At 40.9% G+C, this 24,416-nt stretch overlaps 2 protein-coding genes across 3 annotated transcripts in view; one reads left to right on the top strand and one right to left on the bottom strand.

Moving 5' to 3' along the window:
* Window positions 1-1,964: 1,964 nt before the first annotated feature.
* EAF1 (ELL associated factor 1) lies at window positions 1,965-21,451 on the bottom strand. The gene is made up of 6 exons (XM_054191532.1): window positions 21,145-21,451; window positions 17,523-17,617; window positions 14,143-14,279; window positions 11,433-11,599; window positions 4,530-4,760; window positions 1,965-2,495 (listed from the first exon to the last, which is right to left on the bottom strand). The coding sequence occupies exons 1-6, from the start codon at window positions 21,245-21,247 to the stop codon at window positions 2,449-2,451; spliced, it is 780 nt and encodes a 259-aa protein (XP_054047507.1). The 5' UTR covers window positions 21,248-21,451; the 3' UTR covers window positions 1,965-2,448.
* The window catches only part of METTL6 (methyltransferase 6, methylcytidine), a 20,592-nt gene continuing 17,432 nt past the window's right edge, over window positions 21,257-24,416 (top strand). Inside the window, exons 1-2 of one of the 2 annotated variants that reach the window (XM_054191530.1) lie at window positions 21,257-21,381; window positions 22,975-23,359. In XM_054191530.1, coding sequence (XP_054047505.1) covers window positions 23,078-23,359 — 282 coding nt within the window. In that variant the 5' untranslated portion in view covers window positions 21,257-21,381; window positions 22,975-23,077. Of the gene's footprint in view, window positions 21,382-21,564; window positions 21,639-22,974; window positions 23,360-24,416 lie in introns of those variants that run through there. The other variant, XM_054191531.1, reaches the window with a different exon arrangement.

The following is a 24,416-nucleotide window of genomic DNA, read 5'->3' as shown; positions in this document are numbered from 1 at the left end:
TCACACACGTGTAGGGACTGTCCTGCTTACGCCCGTGAGTGGGCTGCGGGCCACCACGGTACTTCACTGGCACCGTGGACAGCCAGATGCTGTAGTCTGGGTGTGGGATGGGCAGCTGAACAGCTCACGAACAACAGATTGGCCACCCTTGATAGGACGAACCTCCGGGAGGTATGAAGGATGGCCAAATGTAGTTTAAAAGCTGTATGTAACTGTGAAAAAACATTTCATTACCAACAGAGAAGGGACAAAATCTTTTAGGGAGGGATAGAGCAGGGAAAGGTGACCTAGTGTACAAATACAAAACAAGGCAGAAACTGATTATCTGAATGAAGCTTTCCCACTTGCTGATCTAAACCATAATGAAATTGGCGATTCAAATCAGTGTAGCCTGGTATTGTCTTACCCTCTTATGTTTCATGTATTTTATTTACACGTAACTAGTAAACTTCCTACAACATGTCCTGGATTTTAGAGCGCATGTGCAGCCAGTGAATGATAAGCAATGAAAATGCTGCACTGCTGCTTTTCCATTAAAGCACAAATAATGTCAACAGAACTCAGGAATAAGCTCCAGTAATGAGGAAATGGCATCAGAGAAATGTCTCCCTGCTTATTCAAATCTTAAGCTGGAGAAAAATCAGGAGCAGTATTAGCATTAATTAGACTGCCAACCACCCTGCAGATCTCCCGCGCCACGGTGTAAAATCCCAAATTGGTACCAGCTTGTTAGAACAGAGCACTTTTACTGTCAGAGGAAGAACGGGGGCAGGGGAAACAAAAAAAGGAAAAAAAAAAAAAAAAAAGAGAGCGCATTTGTGGCTTTACGTCAAGTATATTTCATAATTTTCTGTTAAAATATGTACCCACATCATAAAACACTTTTAAAAAAACAAGTATTTTTAAATGTATGTACAATAATGCAAAAATATGCCTAAATATGTATCCAATGCAAAACAAAATAAACCATTTAATAAAATCTCCCTTCAAATGTCCCCTTGCTCTTCAACACCTTAAAAAAATAAAAAAAAGGAACGAGCTCAGTAAACAGACAAGAGTTAAAATACAAACTAACTGACAGACAAAAGCAGTGCAAAGCAGACACTCAAGAATGGAGAGGCATCCAATTCAGCTTCCTATTCCCCTGGATTAAATCACAACTACAGCACCACTTGTCCTATGCCAGTTGAATATTGTTTCTGAAAATTCAGCCTGCTGTTCAAGCTATAAGGCGGCTGCCTGTGGCACTCATTTCCTATGCGAGCAAAAAAAGTTAATGATAATCCAACTAAGCACCCTTTAAACCCCCCTTAAACAGGGGTGAATTTCACCCTAGGCAAATATTTCATGTTCTGTGTACTCCTGTACTGCCAAGCACAGAGATCCCGTCAAACAAACAATATGGATTAAAGTCTACCTGGACAACTGTGGTGGGAGAGACTTCTGCTGTTTCAAAGTTAATTGTTTAGTCATCTCTTCTTTCTGCATTCTTTAGGAGTAAAGAGGGCTCTGGTCTTACAATTTCAGTAAGTCCAGTATCTTGTATTTGTGACGTTGCAATTTCACTAGTAATCGGGTTCCTAAATATTTCTGAAGACTATGTCTGAATGTCTGAGTTAAATGAGACACTTCAGTTGCACAAAAAAAATGCCGCTCTGGTTCTTATTTGGCTGTCTTCAGGTAACTGATGTATTATATCCTTTATCTTGCCAGAGTAACCACCCTCAGAGTACAGCTGGCTGTATGTGAGATACAGCTCTTGTTTGCAAATGCAATCTGAGGGGGTTTCAGTATCGATCCCCACAGGAATGGTGGCACAAACTGAAGCTCCATTTAAAAAACCTGCTTATAAGGCACTGGTGCAGCAAGGTTTGTGACGAACGTGGTTTTATGATTTCTCTTTTCCAACTGTTCAGAAATCCATTAAATCAACCATAAATAGCAATAAAAAGACATTAGAAAAGTCCCAAAACCAACGAAATCAACTTAGTATTGAAACTAATTTACAACAGTCCCACTTCAGTGCACAAACTAACTCCTGTATGTTTTTTTTAAACTTGTTGTTGGCTCATGCTCATCCTATATACAAAAGTCCTCCCTGCAAAGTTATGATGGGCTGAATATCTTCTACAAACAAGAAATTTTTAGACAACATCATAAAATTACACATTAAACTTACAGATGATAGACAGGAACATACATTGGCTTACCCACTGCACATATCTATTTAAAGCCTTAAAAGAATAAGAATATACACAAAATATACACTTAATTCACAAAGTAAAACAGCCCTCAATATCTCCTATTTTGTAGGGCTATGCGTTTCTTCTATTAAAACTCCACACTTGGAACTATCTCCGTGCCAGCTCCTCTTCGTAAGCAACAGGATCACTTCAAGGTAAATTAGTTCTTCATGTGTATGTAACAGAAACAACAAAAGCTCAGCCTCTAGTCATCACTGTCGCTCCCAGACTCACTCAACTGCAAGTCGTTTCCTATGGAAAACAAAAAACAACAAAACACAAGTGGGTAGGCATTAATTCACACTTCATGGCAATCAAATCAAAGAAAAGTCACATTTACACCGGAAGATTTAAATAAGAATAACACAAGAAATGAACGCAAACATCATCTGTCATTTAAGGGAACTGCTCCCGATGCCCAAGAAATTAAGAGCTGCATGGGGCTAATACACAGTCGAATCCAGGCCAAACCAAGTGTCCTCCACAACCACCAAAGCTGCTCCTGGTGGGAGAACAGCACTCCCCACACTAGCAGCTGTGGAAGGCATTCCACAGCCTTCACGCACCCAAGTTCCCGGATATGGCTCGGGGACAGGGCATTGGGGAATTCCCTGGCTTTCTCGGCCCTTTTAAAATAGATTTTTTTTTGTGTTAAGGCCATTTACGTAGCCAAGGCAAGGCCTCCACATGTCAATAAACCAAAAGGAATGTTAAAGCCTTCATAACTCAAGGCTATCGGCTGAACTTAGCTGAGACATGCTGTGACAGTGAAAATCCCCCTCCAAAGTGCAAAGAGAGATTAAACAAAAGATGGCCAGGATACGGATCAAAACTACAGTCTCAGACCCTGTTTTGCAGAACACTTGTGATTTGGTGAGGTGAAGGGGATGAAAGGGGGCAAGAATCATGCTTGTGTTCTTGTAATTGAACCCAGCTCTTACAGCATTCTCCCATGGTCCTGCCCCAAACAGATGCAGAGCAGCTATGCAACAGCTATACCCTGGATTTTTTCATCTCCTCTTCCCTTTCATGATACAAGAACGCGATTCTCCCCATGTAGATGGTCACCAGTGACTTAGTGACTTGAATGCTCAAGGACAGATTAATCCTTGGCAAAAGGATTTTAAATCCAAATGCAAAAAATCATTGCCTGAAGAAAGGAGCTACCCTATCAGTTCCCAAATTTTCCTGGAGTCAGAGGATTCTTGACATTGTATTATTGTATTTGTCCAGGAGAAGCAGGGAAGAGGCAGCTCACAACCAAAAACAGAGAAATGGAAAGAGTCCTACTGACTTTGTTGAACTCCGGATTTCACTTAGACTTTCATTACTGACAGGACGACTGACAGGCCTCTCCAGTTTTCCAGCAGGCCTCTTCAGTATTGTCTGTATAATATACTCATCTTCTTGAAGCTGGAAACCCTACATTTATCTGCATTTAAACTCCATCAGTTCCCTATGTGTGGGTGCCAAGCGATGTATGCAAACATGCCTCAGGAAGAATTAAGAACAATTTATGATAACTGAGTTCTAGTTTCTTGTAAATGCAGTATTTTAAATCCACTGAGTTAGAATATATTGATCTAGCATAAGAGCAACACAGATGTATATCATCTCCCCAGAGAGAGTCTCATGGGACAAACGTATGCTTTAAAAACATTTTTTACACTTTTTAAAGGGTGGAGTGAGTTTGTACCGATCCAATGTTTGCAAATGCCATAGCTGTAATATCTTAACCAAATACATGGCACTTTAAATTTCCCTTGAAAATGTGGTATTTGTGAAAACACAGCATAGAGAAAACACAGTATAGAGAAAATATAAAGCAATAGAGATAATAATGAAGACCACAGAGACTGCATTTATGACCACAGGACAGCCTTGTGCCATTCATAATTCTTTACAGACCTTTAACCAACATAGCTGACAACACAACTATTTATCTAATCTGTGTTTTCACATTAGAATAATTCCCATCCTCCGCTGCACCAGATCCTCCCACACTGATGCTTTTCTACCCACTCATTCCACTTGGAGGCCTGAATCAAGGCTCAGCGCAACCATTGCACTGATGCCCACAGGCTCTAGACCAAACTGAAGCAATCTCCACACTTTCAGACAGGTCTCATCCCCCTGTTCAAAAAACCTGCCCAAGTATTTCAGCCAACGCAACTCCCTGGGATTACTATTTGGCAAACTGCACTTCATTGAGCTAGCCTAACATCCTAAGAAAAGGAATGGTCTCAAGCAGCTTTCCACAGCGATAAGACACAAGCCTTTACTTACGGAGCGTGTTCATGAGATGATTGCTTCCTTGTGGCCTGCTCGTGCCATTAGCAACAGCATTCCTGTTGTTATACTGCTGGTGCGGTGGCTGGGAAGGGGAAACATGTGCTGGCTCTTCCCCCTCGCTGCTGGAGCTTTCATCTTCACTCCCAGATGAGCTTTCTGAATCCGATGAGCTGCTTCCACTGCTGCTGCTCATCTGCTCGATAATTTCAACCTCTGCTCTCAGCTCTGAAATAAAGGGACATTCATCTGGTTGAAACCATAAACAGGGACCCATGGAATTTTGGAAAAGAATGTGAAAATGCAATAGTTTTGTCAAGTATAATTTATCACATCAAAATATCTCACATGAAAGAGAGAGACAGGAAGGAAAACGAAAAAAATTCTGGGGGCTTTTTTACTTAATTGTAGCTAAATTTAAAAAAGCAACAGCGTAGGTTAGTATCATAAAACCTTCACTTTCACTATTATTATTTATATACATTACACTCCTAAAAGCACTTCCTACTTCATTATTTCCAACAGGTTATATGCTCTACATATAAAGTAAGTACATTTCCTGATTGAGTTTTATGGGCCAGCAGTCAGCCCATTTTTTAAAAGCATCTTAAAGTGGAGGAATCTAAACTGTTAGATGTCAGTGACATTAAGGCTTTTGGAAAACATAAAAAGGGGAGGAGGGCATAGGCACATGATCACAACAGAAACTGCCTTGACTTCAGATAATGTATGAAACTGGTCCAGCGTAAAGTCACACACCTGATTTTGAACAAACTTCAGAAGCAGATGGATGACATCAGATAACTCTGCAGCAGGGCACATGAGAATACTCACAGGCTGGGGAGTGGTTATAATACCTTAACCTGCCATAAAGCTTACAAGTAGCCAGGAAAATACAGAGTCTACTCTGAAACTGGGAAGTTATTCAAGTCAGACACACCCCACTTCAGGGTTTCCAGTGCAAAGAAACACTGGAATACCATGACAGCACTACAACTGCTGTATCAGCAGCCGCTGGTGTTGAATGATTGGTTACTAAACAGCTATTAAGGTAAGACACCCCAAATCATACCCTACTGTTAAATTTGTCATAATTACAAGTGGCCTAAACACTATTAGAGGACAATTCTTTTGTATCCACTCACAAAGTTGAGGATTTAATGACTCAGTTCACCTAGGCCGGTTTCCATCAGAGAACAATATTCACACATATGTTAAGCATAGGATGTGAAACCCTCAAAATTCAGACTTTTGTTGTGCTAGCAGTTCTATACCCACAGGGTTAGAACTCCTTGCTTGTCCTGGAGAAGTTACAGGATAAAGGGACAAGAATGAAAGAAGGAAGAGGTGAGGTATTATCATCTCTACCTGACAAATGGAGAACTGATGCCAGGAGTAATTCACCTCAGGTCAGATGTGTGTCAGTGAGACGAACCCCAGTTCCTCAGCTGGGGACATCCTTCTTGTGTATGGCATAGCCAGATCATGTAAAATGAGCCTTTCATTTATGTAAAAATGGCACAATTTTAATGCTTTTTATGTTTAGCCCCTGCAGGATTAAGTCTGAGCAACTGGAACTCTTCCCTTTTTTAATAAGACCCATTTTCCTTGGGCTGCTTAACATCATAGAGTAACAGCTAAGTTTTCGGCCTCCATGTTAGAGAGTTTCTCTAGCTCAGCATGTTTTGGTTTTAGACATTAAGTTTTCTTTTACCAGTTTTAAAACTGCTATTTTTCAATTTCAAAGTTCAGAGCTCAATTTCAAATGCTATAGTTATATTGAATCAGAGCCAAGGAAGGTTTATTGAAAGGGAATAACCAGATGACTAACTCCAGCTGGGTATTTAAGGATAGTGGGGTTGTTCCTCCAACTTACTTGCTAAATCTACATCCCTGACTAGACCACCTGTGTTCTCTGTACCTTATTTGTACGCCAGGTAAAACTTACTCTTTCATCTTGAAGACATAGCATAAGAGACCACTGGAAGAGGGAGGAATAATATATGATTAGGCCAACAGAAGATATGACTTTGTACTGTATTGTCTTTCTCCCTTGCAGGTCTTGCAGGTATTAAAAATCCATTTCATGCCTGAAGTCTGATATACAGACAAATGAGCACTTGTAAGTCACTATTCTCAGCCCACCCATACTGAGGATTTCAAACGGTAACTATTCTCAGTATTCCAGACTAAGAAATTCATAGGGGAAAGCTAAAGGAAAGATCAACAGAAATAAGGGTTCTTTGTCTTTAAAATGCCCAGACTTAATTTTTTGTCCCCCTAGCTTAATGATGTAAAATTTACGCATACCTCTAGCAACGATTAGAGTGGTTAGTTGTAAGTTATATTGATAATAATAATATAGTTAGAATATTCTGGACTGTAGCAAGAACAATCACCCATAGACCACAGTACATACTGCAAAAACATTCAATAAACAAGTCTAATAAAGGACAAGCATCTGAGAATTACACACATATGCTTACAGAGCTACAGAGTCTATAGCTGAAATGGAAAAGTGCTAACATAAGGGCTGAGAAGAATACAGCAGCCCAGAAAGTAGCATATAAAATAGCGTGAAGAAGGTGAAGCAATCTAAGAGGCATTAGTGATGAAAGGGAAAAGATGCAACAATAAATGCACTTGAGAGAACTAGGAAAAAAAAAATCTACACAAAAAGTTTGAACTTGATACAGCAGGCGAGGAGATAACTGAAGGAAGTGATGCAGTTTGACAAATGGGAAAGGAAGATTAGCCTCGCTAATTTTAAACAGAATTAGAGATTAGCGTCAGATTGAAAAGCGAGGGTTTTCTGCTGGGGAAGCAGAAACTAAGAGCCCATAGAAGAGGTTTGGTTATGAGGAGGGAAAGGGAGAAGGGAGAATGCTTTGGAAGAACTGGTAAGGCCCACTATGCTGAATACAGGCAGGAAAAGCAAAACAGTGCCAATATCACAAGCTTCAAAGACTGTGAAGCTAAGGGTGTTCTCAGTAACAGCAGTGACTGGTGGAAATTTGGTCTGAGTCCATCTTCTAAGTCAATTTTTGCCTCACAGGCTGTCAGCTTCCCCTCAGGTCTCTCTTGTCTCTTAATTCCTTGAGCCCAGAGTTCTAAACATTTTGTCTGTGCAGATGAGAAAAAAAGTAATTGTTTTCACTCATGTTATGGGGGCTGCTGCATCGCTAAAAGTCTGTCAGGCAGAACTCCAGCAGGACCACTAAGGAAGTCTGTTCAAAACCCTCTTGTGTCACATTGTCAAAGATGGTGGCTAAGCCAATGATGACACCAAAGCCTTGTAGGAAAAACACATCTGCTTTAAAATTGTGCAATTTTGCATTTTCCTATTTGCTTGTTATGCTTAGTGCCGTTACAGGTACTGAAGCCTTGGCTAAACATTTCCTACCGGTGCCTCCAATCAAAATAGTTGTGTGTGTACAAGTGTACATAAGCTGAACAACGAAAGAGTCAGACCTTTCCCAGATCTTTTTGTGCCATAAGATCAGACGCCTCATGTTGATGCACCTTTAAGGTTTAAAAGATGACAAGAGCTAGGATGTGCAACAGTTACTTTTAAAAAAAGCTTTCCATACAGTATGGTTTCGAATGCTTGCCTTAATTGAGTCTACTTCATCTGAAAAGGCTGACATTGCTAGGGGAGCCTTAACTTTTGCACATTTCATGTTACAAATGTAGGCTTTCTTTCAAGAAAACAAAACGGCTTACTGTTTTACACTGACAGTCAATGCAGTTTTTAGAGTCAAAAAAAAAAAAAAAATCAAGGTCAGAAATCAGTATACAAACAGAACAGCTTTTCTCAACCGGGCTGTCTTCTGTATGTATTCAGTATCAAATGCCCTAATTTCTTTCCATAATCATGTCTGAGGGTTCTTACTTCTTCTCTCAATTTCAATGGGCTATACAGAATTTTTAACTAAAGCCCTAACCTTGGGCTGCAAGTATACCAAGGGCTTTTGGAAATAAAGTCATTCAGCTTTAGGGAGGATAAGGTTGCATGCCTATCACAGAACGCTTACTGTTAATAATGGTACACGAGGTGGAGAAATCAACTTGACACTGGCACTTTGAGCACGCGGAGATGGCATCTAGAAGAGGCAGTATTTTACACTGAAGTGCAAAAAATTTGACTGAGGTGTTCTTGAGAAACAAACACGGTGCTATGGCATAATCCTTATACACTACAGCTGCATTTTAGGTAAACAAGATCTGCTCGGATTTTTAAGCACTGAATTTACAGTCTCCAAACCAGAAATACGTTTCTGTGGGTTTTTTTTCCAAGTACAGCATGCTGTAATTATGTCAATGTTATTGAAAACATTTCTGTTGTGGTCAAGTATGTCTGATAAACAGCGATTATTTAATGTACACAAATGGTTGTATTGTGGTATATGTGTGCAAACATTCACTGCTTAATGAAATGTTATCAGATGTAGCCAAGTATTCACAAGAACAAGCTCTTACCCTCTCTTTTGCTCCTTTCAAGCAGGAGGACTATATAAAAGCTTGCAGGGGAAAAGATTCCTCTGGTGCAGGACCCCAGACACAGCCTCCCAAAGGCCTCTCTGCATGAAGGAATGGACTGGTTCACCTCCCACATGCTCTGACTCTGTCCTCAGGCACTGCTGTTTAGACAGCTGTGTAATGGGACAGAAAACCGACCTACCTGAAAGTTCTTTTCCCAGCTCATCTGTAAGGGGAGCTATGGAAATACACAGCTGAGGGTACCAGGGGAAAGCAGAAACCTGCACTGAGGTTACCTTAAGACTATTGTTAAGCATCGCAAGGGCCGTGTGTCTTACCATACCCTTAAGTAGGGCATACCGAGACCAAGAGAGTGTCATAGCATCAGAGATCCTTTCAACCACCTCCTTTGGGGACTGGTGGGTAAGTTCTGTGCTGTGTCCATTCAAGAAAAAAAAAAAACAGAATTTCAGCTTTATGTTTATCTTTCTTCCGTACAAATGAGGTACTTCACCTAAAGGAAAGCTACTGCTTCAATGGAAAGAACACAGCCTCTTCAGAACTTACAAGTCTTTGTTCATAAAAAGACACATTAAGGGAAGATGACAGGACTGAAGACTATCTCACAGCTTTTACAGTTAAGTTTTATTAATTATTTTCATTGTAGAATGGTGCTATTTTAGTTCTACCTTTCCTGAAGTATGTTCTTATGATATAAATGGTTTAGTAATGCTGATGCTCTAGCTAATCAATGCTGGAGAAAAGTTATAAAGAGCATATACTGTAAGCATAAAAAAAAACCCTGCCCAGCTATTAGTGCCCTTTTTGGGCCTTGAGTGAACCTCCCTATAAAACACCAACTTGAAGTCCTATTTTTAGTTCAAGCCAGGTGTTCTTTTGCTTGATTTTGGAAACAAAACTCTACAGGTAATTTATTTGAGGTACTTTCCAATAAAAGATGATCAAGTGTCAAAAAAATTACTAGGACAATTCTAAACAATGTGGCTTATATTTTAGACCACTAGAAAATGGTCTTTGTAGAATAGATGTCACACCAGACAAATGTAATTATTTTACTGTAACATGGCCTTTACAAATTGGTGTTTGTATACAAAAAGAGTGTCCCAATGGTTAAGTAACTTATTACATACTACAAGAAAAGACATTTAAAATTAACAACTGATTTAATTTTTAAATTGATATATCACCTGTTATCTTTCTCCTTACCTATTACACAGAAAATAAAAATGGCAATGCAGCTAAGGGTACTGTAGCTAACAGACTCTCAGACGTTGATTCTGTCTGCTGACCAGCGTCCAGGTATTGAAAATACTACTGCTGTGAAAGAGTGAGACCAGTCAGCACCTATGCAAACACACAGATAGCTTAGCAGTAAAAAAATGTCACCTAGTGATTACCATGAACTGAAAAAATACCCTGCTAAGTAATTAACATAGTCTGGGCAATTAACATCGACTAAGTCTACAGGCAAAAATAGCTATATGGGACAGAGAGGAAAAAAAAGAAAGAGAGACCCAGAAAAAAATATTAGACAGAAAGGACAATCTAAAATAAAATAATTGCATCTGGTGCCAGACAAGAAACACAAGAGAATGAAATAAAAATTTTAAATTAAAGTCTTCCTCATTATCCACAGCAATGCCAGATATCACACCCATATGAAAGGAAGGACATGGTTAAAGAAAGTGTGCCCTGCCCACAGCGAAACACTGAAACAAAGCGTTGCTTGAGCAGGAGACTGAGTTGAGCCAGTCATCCCTTCAAGGTACTTTAACAGCAGTACAGCAACTACACGGCAGATGTGATCAAAGCTGCAGAGGAGTGGTTGTGGTAAAGGGGAAGCTGCAGGGTTGTTCACTCTCATCCCTCCCCTACTAGCACTACTTGGCAGAGCACAAGCTCCAGGTCTTGTGATGGGAACACAGCCACCCAGCCCTTCCATCCCACTGGCAAACGGCTCCGACCTTACTCAGTACTCACTGCAGGAATAATTTCCATCCAAGTTACTTGATTGCGTAACTAGATCTTGGACCATTAGCTTTTGTTGTTGTCGTTGCCTAAGACACCCATTCAACTTGTCTAGCACTCAGCTACAGGTTTCTGAATTCATGCTTATTTTGTCTTCTTTTCAGAACAAAGAAATAGTTTGGAAGAGAGAAAATTATCCAGAAAGTTCTCTTGTGCCAGAGATGACTGCAGTATAAATATCTATGCTGGCAGAAGAGAATAAATAATTCACTAAAATGCCTTAAAATGAGATATAAAGATGACAAACCAGCTGTCAAGTACCATCTTTTAATCCCTGAATATTCCAATATTTTTATAAGTTGTAGTCATAGGTTTTATTATAAAGAAAGACAAAACCAACCAAAACTCAGGAAACTACAAACCCTTCTTTACCTCTCTTAATGTCATCCAGCTGAGGCTCAGGTGAAGGATTATCTTTCAAAGGAGAAGTTTTAGGTCCAACTGCTGGCTTGGTTGGGGCTCTAAACTGTGAAGGAGGCTGAGATGCTCGGGCAGACTGTTGTTCTATTCGGGCTTGGATCTTACTGCTGCCCTCTGCTCTGAAAAAAACAACCAGAGACATTCAGCGGTACTGTGCAACTATGTTCAGCTTTTTCAATATCCTTGTACTAATGGATCGTATGTGACTTCCTTTTGTACAGATCTCTACTTTGTCTTATAAACAATGAGTTACAGCTTTCTGTATGCAACACTTGCTTTCAATAACAAATACGCATATACAACTACACTGCAACACCATTACAAAATGTATTTTGAAAACCAGATGTGGTTTAGTGAGCGGTGCCAAATTCTCTACTTGAAGAACAATGAAGGCTTTAATTCAGAAATTAGTATTTGTATTTTTAAAAAAGAATAAGCAATCATAATAATTTAAAGTAACTACATGATAAAACAAATCCACTCACAACAAAATCCTGCTTAAAGCAATCACAGCAAAAGAAATAATTTTCTCACTTGCAATTAAAACATCTCAAACTGAACTCTCTTAGAGGTCAACCTGACTACAGCAATCATTCTTACTGCTAAATACAGCATGTAAGCATTTAATTCCTGTTTTTCATTCACTTGCTATTATCCCTTAAAAATAGTTTAAGCTGTTTCCTTAGTGGGAAATAGTCCCCAGAATCACACTATGCCTAGCTGTTCAATTCAAATCAGGTATTTCTTCCTTTTACTGAATCAATGATGTGATTGAGATTGTAAAACAGTCAATACCCTTGGCAGAAAAAAAAAGCCAAAACAAAATACTCACTCAGGTCCCTCTATGGTGCACCATAATGAGGTGTGGTGTATTTATCGCGTAACACCAAAGCCTTTTGGGGTATGGCTTTATGTAGTGTAGCACAGAAGCAGCTTATGTGGATATTAGAGGTCAGTTTCGGTTTTAAGAGGGTCCCATCTCAGCAGTGTGATATTTTGTGCCTGTGAGCTAATCCCACTGAGAAACAAGTTAAACCAGTCCATGCAGGACTTCCTGGGACTTCACCTAAACCACTTCTGGTATCTGAGCTAGTACATTTCGCACTAACTCGGCTATCTCTGTGCCTCGTTGAATTGCAGATGCAACCTCAAAAAATTAAGCACAGAACCACCTCTTCATTCATCACTGAAATGCAGCTATTAGATACCACATTAATGCAGTTTACACAGTCATTTACAATAGAAGTGACGATTTGGGAATACACTCACTGTATCAAGTGAAAGGCAAAAGCAAAAGACTGCTTCCAGTTTTAATTATGCTCTTGCAACTACAGAAGGTTCTATGGAGAATAAGTGTAATTACTCCCCTGTGAATGTGAGTGACTTTAACTCTAAAAACTCTGCTCTCACAGAGTGTCAACAGGTCATTAAAGATCAAAGTAGCCATGGGGAAAAAAAAAAAAAAGAGAGACACTTCTGATCTAGAAAACGGAATGACTTTGCAAAGCACTATTCCTCAAAACAGGGATCCCGAGTTTTTTACTACCCTGCCTCTGCTTGAGAAAAGTTGAAATATTTTTCACATCATCCGAGCCAAAACTCAGCGTGTCTACACACCTCGCTGAACCCAAGCCCTCCTGCACTTCTTTGCTCCTTTCCGACTTAAGCTTCGCCTGGACAAAGTCCAGTAGAACTTAAATTGGGAATCCAAATCTCATCTCTGATGTGCTCATATCACTGGGCAAGATGAACACCACATGGATGAGTTTTCACATCACTGATTCAAAGCAGCATTACAGTCCATTTACCTTGAACTCAAGGTGCTCTTGGCAAACTTCCAGCCAACTGTTGATGAGCTGCAACCCACATTTCTAGTAGTTTTAGCAGCTAAAAGTTCTACACTGCAATAAAGTAATTTTTCTTTTTTGAATGTAAAACTTGTAAAATTATTGAAGAGCTTAATCTTCAGGAGACATTTGAATAACTGCTTTCTCTTTAGATCTCAATAACCCATGGTCCAGTGATGCTGAAAGAACATGATCCAGAGACTTTAGGTACCTGCACAGCAGCAAGACTACTAAAAACGTTGCAACACTTTGTAGCATTTGTGCAGTGAAGAATACTGGGTCAGAGAGGATTTCTGGCCTCAGCAATTCTAGGCAAAACCTCATAACCATTATTTCTACAGTTCCGCCCCCTGGAGCTGGAGGCTTTGGACTTGTGTTCCACTTGATATATCACTGATCCAATACAAGGATTAGTGTTTCTTGTTCCCTAAGAGTATATTATTAAAATCATGACTCCCACAGGAAGCTGTAGGGAACAAACCTAGAAAGTCCAACAATCCTTTTGACAGCCTAATATTTCCATGGTCTTTTTCAGCTAACTAGAGATTCCTGAAACACATCCCATCCTTCAGCCAGCTTCCAAAGCTTCAAATCATCAGAGGTGTTTCACTGCAAACTATAATTATGTCCTTTCAGCAGTGGAGAATTTATGAATTCTTTACTCTTGGATTCACACTCCTATTTGCATTTTTAGGCAAGATAATTGGCCATGTAAAGCCCATAAGGCTTAGTACTGAGTTCTGGTTCAAATGACAATCTGAAGAAGAAATTTCAGCAAGAATCAATCCTATCAACAGCCCTGTCCCCAGCTTTACCTTGTTTTCTTCACTTGAATGCTGCTACTAAGTTTTTCCAGCACATATTCCCCAGTGTCATGATTGATAATAAGCACACAGTCCTTCTGATATGGCCTTTTATTTCCTTTAAACACAGTCATTGGTGGAGTTGAACCCTGGTATCAAAGAAAGAGCACACATTTCTTTGGTTATATTCCCCTACCCAAAAGTTTACAAACACTAAGAGAAATTTATATATGTATCGTTCTGACCAAGAGGCTAAGCAGTTAATGTTTAGCTCCTACAGAAAATGTTCATTCATGAAAAGGAAAAAATACAGTTATATGCAGTAGATCAGACATTTCCTCATAGCAATATTATGCCTTTCATCATTTTAAGTGTCTCTGCAGTGACAAAACATCTTCTCCATGGTTGCCATTATTTACAGTTTTCATTCCCAAAATGGTAACATAACTGAATTTGCGTAGCTGGCCCTGGTAAGTATCAGAAATCATCTTGACATTTCTGCTCTGGAAATCTTGGGTTTGGACAAGAAATAAAGTTCTAATTATTCATGTATCAGGATTGTTGCCAAAAGAAATATGTGGTCAATTGAAAAATAATTTAAACTACTTTGTATTTTTTTATATATATATATATATATATGTATATAGAAAAAGGCAGTATTTTCACAGTGGATTACAAGCAACTGTCACGAACTGCATAAGAACAGCTGCCTTCTTCAAAGTCAGATTAGCGTGTAGATGCCATGGAATTATACTGAAATGTCTTCTCAAAAGCGAATGGGGTATTTTGACGCCTTCCATAAAGTTCCCAAGCCCACACAATGCTGCATAGACCCACAAAAGTCTAATGGCTTAGACTGAGAAGCTATAAAGACAAACTCAGGTAGTGGTGCACGCTGGCTAACTGATACTACTGAGATTATGCTCAATTGTACTGCATCCATGCCCAGGCTGGCTCATACACCTGGTTTTGGGGTTACAGGAGGCAGAATCTATGGTCTATCCGCACACAGCAGCACACACAAACACCTGGCCATGTCAAAAAAGGATATGTTACTCAAAGGGAATATACAGAAATATGTTCTCAGCTATGAAACCTACTCAGATTTCTCTGTAATGTATAGCTACTGTACAAAAAAAAATTTTAAAAAAAGTTTATTCATGTGCACTTTTGCATGTGCTGTAGGAAATCAACCAAAATCAGGGAGAAATGGAAAAAATGTACTCTTTGACATTTTATTCTGAGTAGCAAAAATGAACAATCATATTCTAACCACTCAGAATGCAATTCTTATTCTCTATATTGCTAACAAATAGAGTACGTTTCAATTTGAAATGGCTTTGGACCAGTAAGGGTGAAAAATCTGAATTCCTAACAAAGATACAGTAAGAGATACAGATACGATTCAGAAAAGATGTCTCAAGAAAGTCTAGTCTTTGAAGGCATGTTACATTTTTATCATTCCTACATTTAAGAGAGGAAACCAACATTTAAGAGAATAAAAAGCAAACTGAAAGTCAAATCCTGCTCACTGTTGACAACTAAGTCAGGAAATGTATAATGCACAAATTTAATGAAAATTGACCAAAAATCGGTTCTGCTACCCACAAGCTTCAGCAAAGACCGAGTTTTTGGCTAAAAAAAATAAGCAGAAATGAAATCCTCCTTAAACAAATTAACAGTCCCACACTTCTACTTAAAATTACATGTTTAGGTTTTAAGTGAATGCCTAAATAACACTGGCTTACAAATTCTGCTGATTACAGGATAGAAGAAGGAGGTGGGTGAAACAGGTGACATTTAATCAATTTGTTTTCATGCGTTTTCATTCTCTTAACAGAAATTCTACACTTCCCCAACCAAGACTTTATCAAATATTAAAGCCACTAAATACACATGCAGAAATAGTACTTCAATTTATCCAAGCAGCAAGGGACACCAAAAATATCTCCATTGAACAAATTATCAGAGACATCCTCAGGGACCAGGCAATTTCAAAAAACAACTTAGAATCTGAATCCTATCCAGCTGTTGGGCAACTGAGATCCAACTGAGATCCAAGAAATTCAGTACATCTTGTCAAGATGAAACGATCTCAAAACTTCTCACTCTTTTCCAGCATAGTCAGTGTTTTCCAGCTCTCTGCCTGGAACACAGACAGCACTGCCTTGGAACAACATACGCACAGTAGCTGCATTCAGTGCAGTTAGCTGCCCAAGCCTCTGATGCATACTATAAGCTTAAAGCTGTTCATACTCACAGGAAGACAATCAAATTAAACTCAAGATTACAGAGATTTGGAAAAGGACATTAGGAGTTGTTCAACACAAAAGATGAATGAACAACACCGTTCCCAGTCAATCCAAGATGAATGCCACTGCTACTAACCGTTTTGTTGCCTACTCTCAAATAGCACTACCATGCTTATCGTTTTTATAGGCAAAAACCAGTATGTGACCTCCTACAGCACTAGGTGACCAAAGCCATATAAAAAACAGGAGCCAGGGGGAAGCAGGCTAAAGCCTCATTCAGTGAGAATTACCACATTACCATCACCTAGCAATTAAAAACACCAACATGCTACAATAAACAATACCAAAAGGACCTGACACACAGCTTTCAAACTGGCTGGTGCCCCCCTGCAACCACCAATCGATGTCTGTGAACTCTGGTTTATTGGCTTGACACATAGCATTAACTTCAGCTAATAAACGAATTCAGTTCCAGCATGCAAGCACTGTCTTTTGGGGTTTTTTTTGGTAAGGAAACCACTGAACCTTCAAATACAAAACAGCTCCACCTATAAACAGTTTGATCACTTGTTTTATTGCTGTTTGACTCTCACACAGTAGATCTTTATGGCATAATTTGAGTAGGAAGTGGATAGGAAACCACTTCATTGCCATTCACCAGAACCATCCCCCTTGCTTCCACGGATAAAACTAAAGGCAGGGAACCCTCTATGCCATCTGTACATGTTTTAGTAATGGGAAGAATATGCTTACAGGCCTACCTGTGGCTTCTGAACATCAAACCTTGACTAAAGTCCAAATTACTCTGTCTTTCTTCATTTAGCCATAGCACTAAAACTGGATGGAAACCAGGTATAGAGCTTCAGCTAACAGTACAAGTCCTGTCGTTATTTAAGGAAGAGTAGGAAGGAACCAAAAGCAAAGAACAGACTAGAACCTTACAAATATAACCCTTTACAAAGACTCAATTGTACAGTCCTTTCCTAAGGTAACACACTACAAGTCTGGCCGCTCAAATATTGAATCCACTTGTATTAACAAAGATGAAAATGAAAATAACATTTACATCAGACTGCAACTACACTGCAAATTTGTTGAAGAGTAAACAAGGACACATATATATGTATAACACAAACTTACTGGAATATGTGGCAAAGTGATTGTTACGTCATCTCCTTTACCCACTTGAAGGTCCCCCTCACAAGATGTATCAATCGATGCTGGCTTAAAATCATCTAAAGAGGAAAACAATTGCAATTACATTTCTTAGAGTCTTCAGGAGTGTCATCCTGTCTGGCAAAGAGTCACTGCACATTTACTGCGATTATAGGGAATGCTAAAATACACACCAGTGTTTACAGCAAGGGTGGAATAACTCGCCAGTACAATGTGTCTATGCCCAGTGTCCCAGTCATATGATGGTACCAGATTCTGAACTTTCTTTTTAAAATGTAAATAAGGTCTAGATCTCATGTTTGAAGACCAAAAGCAGACTTCTCCAAATCCCAGGCTTTGAGTGACGCCTTTTAATTTTACAGGCAAGTGTAAACCTGTACCATGCATCTCAAAAGAGTATCAACTTCAAGACCCAGGGCTCTGTGTGGCTCCTGCCAATTCCAAACCTGAGGACTCTCTCTGTCACAAAGACTAATTTAGTGACAACAACTCATTTAGCCTTACTGATATTTCTGGCTATTTAACAGCCATCTTGCCTCCACAATACGTCCTCAAGGGTAGAGGACACCTCAGATCTCATCTATGAGGAAAAAAGAGTTGCTGGTCTTACTTCAGTAGGCTCCATGCTAGTCCAAAGCCACTGTGGATAGAAAGCATGACTAAGGTGAGACACTGTAATAGGTTTAAACTAACCCTAGTTTTAATTATTTTTCCTTCTTTGTACAGAATGCTTTGTCCCCCAAACAAAGCACTTCTGTTTAGCGTATTTATTTGAACGAAGAACATTTTAACTCAAAAGTGTTTTTCCCTCATTATTCTGTCATGCTGATAAGCCACAAAACCCAGAAAGAACTATCAGAACCAGTAATATTTTGACAGAGGATTTAGACGAAGGGAAATAAGATCAGACAGAGACAGGTTTTTTTTGTTTGTTTGTTTTTAAAATGAGCCTCCATTCAATTCTAGCATCTCTGGATATGCAGAGGTGCAATCATATTCACGATCAAGGCTTTTAATTACTGCATTAGCTAAGAAATTAATACCTCAGAACAAATTTTAAATATAATTCCACTATGAAAAGCACATCTGCAGAAAAAAAACCCAAAACCCCAGCTTGTAATAAATTCTCATTAAGAGGACATTAATGTCTAATTGAGTTTTATCTTCACAGTACAACAAGCAGAATCAGGCACACTTGACTTAATCCTCATGCCTTAACTGCCAGACCAAATCATACCCTTCATTTTCATCTGAGCAATCTATTTCTAGCTATTGTTTCCCACCTACTTTATGTGCAAGCTTGCTAAATAAAACCAGCCAGCTGTACGTGAACTGGTGTCTTTGCCAAAAAAGGATCAAGAGTTTCAACAGCGAAGTCACCAAATTAAAAGGAATATCACTATGACAGTGCTTTTTTAGGTATCATCAAAGTATAGTTACTCTAAACAAACACTCAACTAATTGTTTTCATTTGGTTAGCTTACTAGGTGTACATGCTTGGCCAATCTTGCTGGAGATCGAGTGCACATATGTCCCTCCAAACGTGCCCACAGTTCTTCTTCCAAAAGTCAAATGTTTTTAAGATGCGTTTTCCAGGGATAATCCAGTTTTTCAGTACAGTATTTCATGAACATTACAGAAAGGAATGAAGTATTTTAAGAAGGCCGAAACAAATTTAGCCTACAAAATCCTCTTATTGTAGTTTGTGTGAAGAGGATTATTGGAACAATGTAATGCTCGGATCCCAGATAAATCATTCCAGATCAACAGTTAGAAAAAAAAATTTATAAGCAGGAAATGAAAAGATCTCACTTGAAAGTCACGGATGGAAAACACAGCACACAGAAAGCTCTTTTGAAATAAAACTGCATTCTTACAGTTGTAGTCTGAAGACCTCTGGTTTTGCAATCCCTTAAGAAACTGATTACTGAAGCACTCTCAGTTCAGTTCAGCACTTTCAAAAATCCAGTGTATTTCTATCTGGATACAGCTCGGGTTTAATTCATGCGCTATCAGACAACAATTTCATTCATTTGATAGTTGGGCTATTTTAAAATGTTGATTTATAAATGGATATTTGCTAGTATGTTAGTGCTGGATAAAACTATTCAGTGTTATGTATAAACAGTTAAATGTACCAAACATATGGCATGGTATTTTTTAGCACGGTGGAATTATGTATAACCAGAGGGGTGAAACACACAAAATTTGTGTTAATCCACTAGACAGAGTTTCCTTTTGAGCAAAATAGCTTTTCCTCAAGCATTGACCATCTGCTTGAGTAACAGCTCAATCTAGAAAACTGTTCTTTCAAGTCACACTCGGGTAGCTAATATCACCAGAATTACTTACTCGTCGTGTATGAATATGTGCCGTGAGACTGGGCCTGGGATTATGCACCATACAACAAAAAAATCCTACTGTTAACCATATAAATTCCCCACCTTAATACAAAGCTACTGAGACATATGTTTAGTATTACTTTCATTTACTGTTGGTGATTTACTACTCATTTTAAATCCAGGGCTCATTTAGGGGATGAAAAAGCAATTTCTTGCCCACAGAATTCAAGTACAGAGATACACCAAGCTCCTCCTCAAAAAAATCCTCTAACATGAACTTAAATGTACCAAATACTGAAATAGAGCAGTTGGAATAATACCTGTCGTCTTTAATAAAACACATATTCTTCCAATTATTCAAAAACTTCGCAACTGCTCGAGACCCTACCTCTTACACTTATTAGGCAGTAATGTATGCAAAATTACTGTATAAGTAACTTCTGCTTGCTTTACTGGGAAGTGACGTATTACAGCTGGCTGGAGTTGGCACAAGCCAGGGATGGGGCTGCTGGGTCACACATTGCCTCATGGCAAAAATAACTAGTTAAAAAAAAAAAAATATCAAACTGCGGGCGCTTGGGCTTCCGACCAGCTGTGCTCCTCTCCAGGCACTCCTGCCAGGCCGGGGTCTGCGGTGACCTACCTGTCCGGCAAGGGTCATAAAAAAATCAAATAAAATAAAACAAAATGTCAAGCCACCCCTTCACGGTGGGGATGGCTTTGTGCCCCTCAGCCACTCACGCACTTTCATGGAAAACTTCCTATGCCGTTCGCCCTCCTCCTCCCCCGGCCTGCCTGCCTCAAACCTCCTCCGTACCCACCTTCCCCTTCTCCCCTCAGGCTGCCCCCCGTTTCTGTGAGGAAAACACTCGTGCGAGGGAAGATGGGCGCTGAGGTGAGGAAGGAAGCCCGGGGAGGCGGCACGAAGGAGGTGGTGAGGAGCCGGGGGGACATGAAGACTCCGTGGTGGCGGGCTGAAGGGCCCCGCAGGCCGGCAGGGAAGGGATAGCCCTTAACAAGTAAGAAGCCGCGGCGGGACCCCGGGAGGAAACCCTGGGCTGCCCCCAGCCCCGGGGGCCTGCCGGGGGAAGGGGTCCGAGGAGAGGGGGCTCACCGGTGGGTGCGACAGAAAGAGAAGCCGCGCCAGCGGAACGGGACGCGGGGAGCGGGAGGAGAAGGGGGAAGAAGGGGCGGCCGCGGCGGGGCCGGCCGGGAGCGTGGGGGGGAGAGGGGGTGGCGCTCACAGCGTATGGTGTGGAAGGAGGCCTTGGGCCGCCGCTCGAAGCTCTCGCCCAGCTGCAGCGGGTGCTCCTCCTTATCCAGCAGCGAGTTCGCCGAGCCGTTCATGGCCCCGGTCCCGTCCCGTCCCGTCCCCACCCCTCCCGGCCCTGGTCGGTCCCTTCCTCTCCTCCGTGCGCTGCCGCCCGGCGCCCTTCCGGGGGCCGAGTGCAGCCGGGAAACTGCTCCGGGGCCGGCGGCGGGTACGGCGAGGCGATGCTAGGCTAGATGGGGGCGTTGGGCCGAGCAGGGGCCGCTGATCCCCGCGGGAGGGGTGCGGGTCCCTCAGACGAGAGCTGGGAGACAGCGCTCCCCGCCCTCGGGAGGGCCGGGCCGGGCAGGAGGGGCCCTTCCCGCCGGGGTGGTCGGGGCGGCGATAGCGGCCGCGGCCCCTCTGAGGGGAGCGGCCGTTGGCGGGAAGGCGGTTTTCCTCGGGGGGGGACCGGGAGCTTCCACAGGGGTATGATCTGTTTGCGCTTTTAGGGCAGGATTAAACATCTTTAAAAGGCTCTTTCAGCATAAGCACAGGCTGTAAAAATCGTGCTTATCCGTAACTTCGCACCACGGCGTTTTCTGAGCGCAAATGGGTCAAAGAAAGGAGTAGCTTGGTTTTATTTTTTTTTTTAATTTTCTAGCTTGTCCTATGAAGATATATAAAAGTTGATTGTTTTGTAGCGTGCCAGGCACATAGTAGAAATTTTGCTCATTAAGCTGTTTGTTGAGGGTATACTTTTATTGAGGAGACTTTCTTTCAAGGCAGACTCTTCTCTGTAACCTTTTCCATTGGTTTTGAGGGAAAAAGAGAGTGCTGTCTGTCTCCCGTGAAGCTGGACAAAATTTTGACAGTTCTTTATTTCATTTGCACACATTTGTATTTTATGTTTGTGTTTGTCTCATGTAAGATAAAATATGTAAGTGCAGTACTACTCCTTTTTTGTTTTAGAGGGGGCATTGTTGGGGTTTTTTTCATTTCTATTTTGGTAGAATGACACCAATGCCTGTTTCTGGGCACTGACATACAGCAGTGGCACCTTTTGGCTACCTGGACTTCCCTGGGAGTTACTGGGCCATGTAGGATTTAATTCACATGTGCCATCGTCCAGAATCCAGATGTTGGCGGCAAGGCAGGGGTCAGAACTAGTTTAACATCAGATAAAAGATTTAGATCCCTTCCCAGCCTACACAGAGCCCATTTCTTTGCTCCATTTTTGTTAACTTCTCAAAAGAAAACCACCTGTGATTGTGAAAAATGGCATGGCTCCTTAGGAGGAAGCGGTGGAGGGAATGCTGACACAGGCTGGCCATGGGCCTTTCGGCCACTGGTTTTCCTCTCTTGTTCGAGTGACGTGCTGTTATAAATGCTGATATTTTCACTAGTGTTTTCTCACAGCGGTGAGAGTAGGAAGGAGGAATGCTTACATGAATATATTTTGTTTCATCAACTTTATGGGACTTCTAAATGTCATCTGTTTTTCAGTTACAATTTTTCAGAGGTTTTCTAACTGGCATTAACAAGAAGTCCATTTTAGTGAAAATAAGCTTGGAGCTGCACCATCTTTCTCTTGTTAGGTAGCTTTCTAGGATGCAGAGGGAAGAGTAGCAGACTCTTAAGTATCTTCTTTAGCTTTGACATCAGTGTCACACTGATGTCATATGCAGTTGTTAGTTTGGATGGAGGATTTCTGAAATTAAGAGAAAACTGGTGGCCTTGTAGTCCATCAGGTAGGACAGATCACCATAAAACCCATAATAAGTTCACACTGTAACCCTTTCTCATTTTTTTCTTCTGCTTCTAGATCCTTGGCTATTTTACCTAAGTTAAGTGATGGAAACATACACTGAAGAAAAAATAAACACCTTTGGGTCTTTGGCATTCATATTTGTGAGAAAGAATCTAGGATGTTCCAAGAAAACACATCAGCCAATTGCTTAAGTAGAATAACAACATCTACTGAAGATGCTGCTTTCCAAAAAAAAGGCCACAGTGCAAGAATCCTTAGCCCAGAAGAAGCTGAGAAGCTGGCAAAAGATCAGGTTTTGGTGTCTGAGTTCAAACAGCTAAAACTGGAGAAAGAGGCACAGAAGAACTGGGATCTGTTTTACAAAAGAAACAGCACCAACTTCTTCAAAGACAGACATTGGACAACCAGAGAATTTCAAGAGTTAAAAGCATGTTGGGAGGTGAGATCTATATGCTTTCTCTGTAAAAGAGGGGATTGATTGTTTCCAAATGATTTAATAATACTTCTAACAAGGCCATTAGCGTAAGAGCTGTCACATGTTAAGTTTGCAGTGCCCTGCATAGTCTCTCTTAATATCAAAGATACCTCCTCAGAACCAAATGCATCAGTTTGGTTTCAGTTTATAACTGACCCATAGTAGATACTAAGAACGAAATCCGCAATATTTATTTTCTGTCCTAAATACGCAACTTGTCTCTGCGATGTGAGTTTTCAGATGCAAGGTGGCGCACTTCAGAGCACTACTTTAGCAAAAAGCATCCAGAATTACAGGCTAATTGCGAAACGTTGTGAGGGGGAGTAGCCAGATGCATCTGTTGTTCATTATAGCTGAATGCTCTGAATTGATCTGCTGGATCAAGCACTGGCTGGATGGATGGTCCCAAAGAGTGGTGGTCAATGGAGTTAAATCCAGCTGGTGGCTGGTCACAGGTGGTGTTCCTCGGGGCTCGGTGTTGGGACCATTTCTGTTTAACATCTTTATTGATGATCTTGATAAGGACATAGAGTGTATCATCAGCAGGTTTGCAGATGACACGAAGCTAAGCAGGAGTGTTGATCTACATGAGGATAGGGAGGCTCTACAGAGAGACTTGGATAGATTGGATCGATGGGCCAATGCTAATGGAATGTGCTTCAACAAGGCCAAGTGCCAGGTCCTGCAATTGGGCCACGACAACCCCATGCATCGCTACAGGCTTGGGGAAGTGTGGCTGGAGAGCTGCCTGGCAGAAAAGGACCTGGGGGTTCTAATGGACAAGCGGCTGAACATGAGCCAGCAGCGTGTCCAGGTGGCCAAGAAAGCCAATGGCATCCTGGCTTGTATTAGAAATAGTGTGACCAGCAGAAGTAGGGAGGTGATTGTCCCCCTGTACTCGGCACTGGTGAGGCCACACCTTGAGTACTGTGTCCAGTTCTGGGCATCTCAATACGACAGAGATATCGAGGTGCTGGAGCGAGTGCAGAGGAGGGCAACGAAGCTGGTGAAGGGCCTGGAG

The sequence above is a fragment of the Rissa tridactyla genome, chromosome 2 (genome assembly GCF_028500815.1).
Source record: "Rissa tridactyla isolate bRisTri1 chromosome 2, bRisTri1.patW.cur.20221130, whole genome shotgun sequence".
Lineage (NCBI taxonomy): Eukaryota > Metazoa > Chordata > Aves > Charadriiformes > Laridae > Rissa > Rissa tridactyla.
Note: the sequence above shows the minus strand (reverse complement) of the source record. Positions and strands in the feature narration are given on the sequence as shown.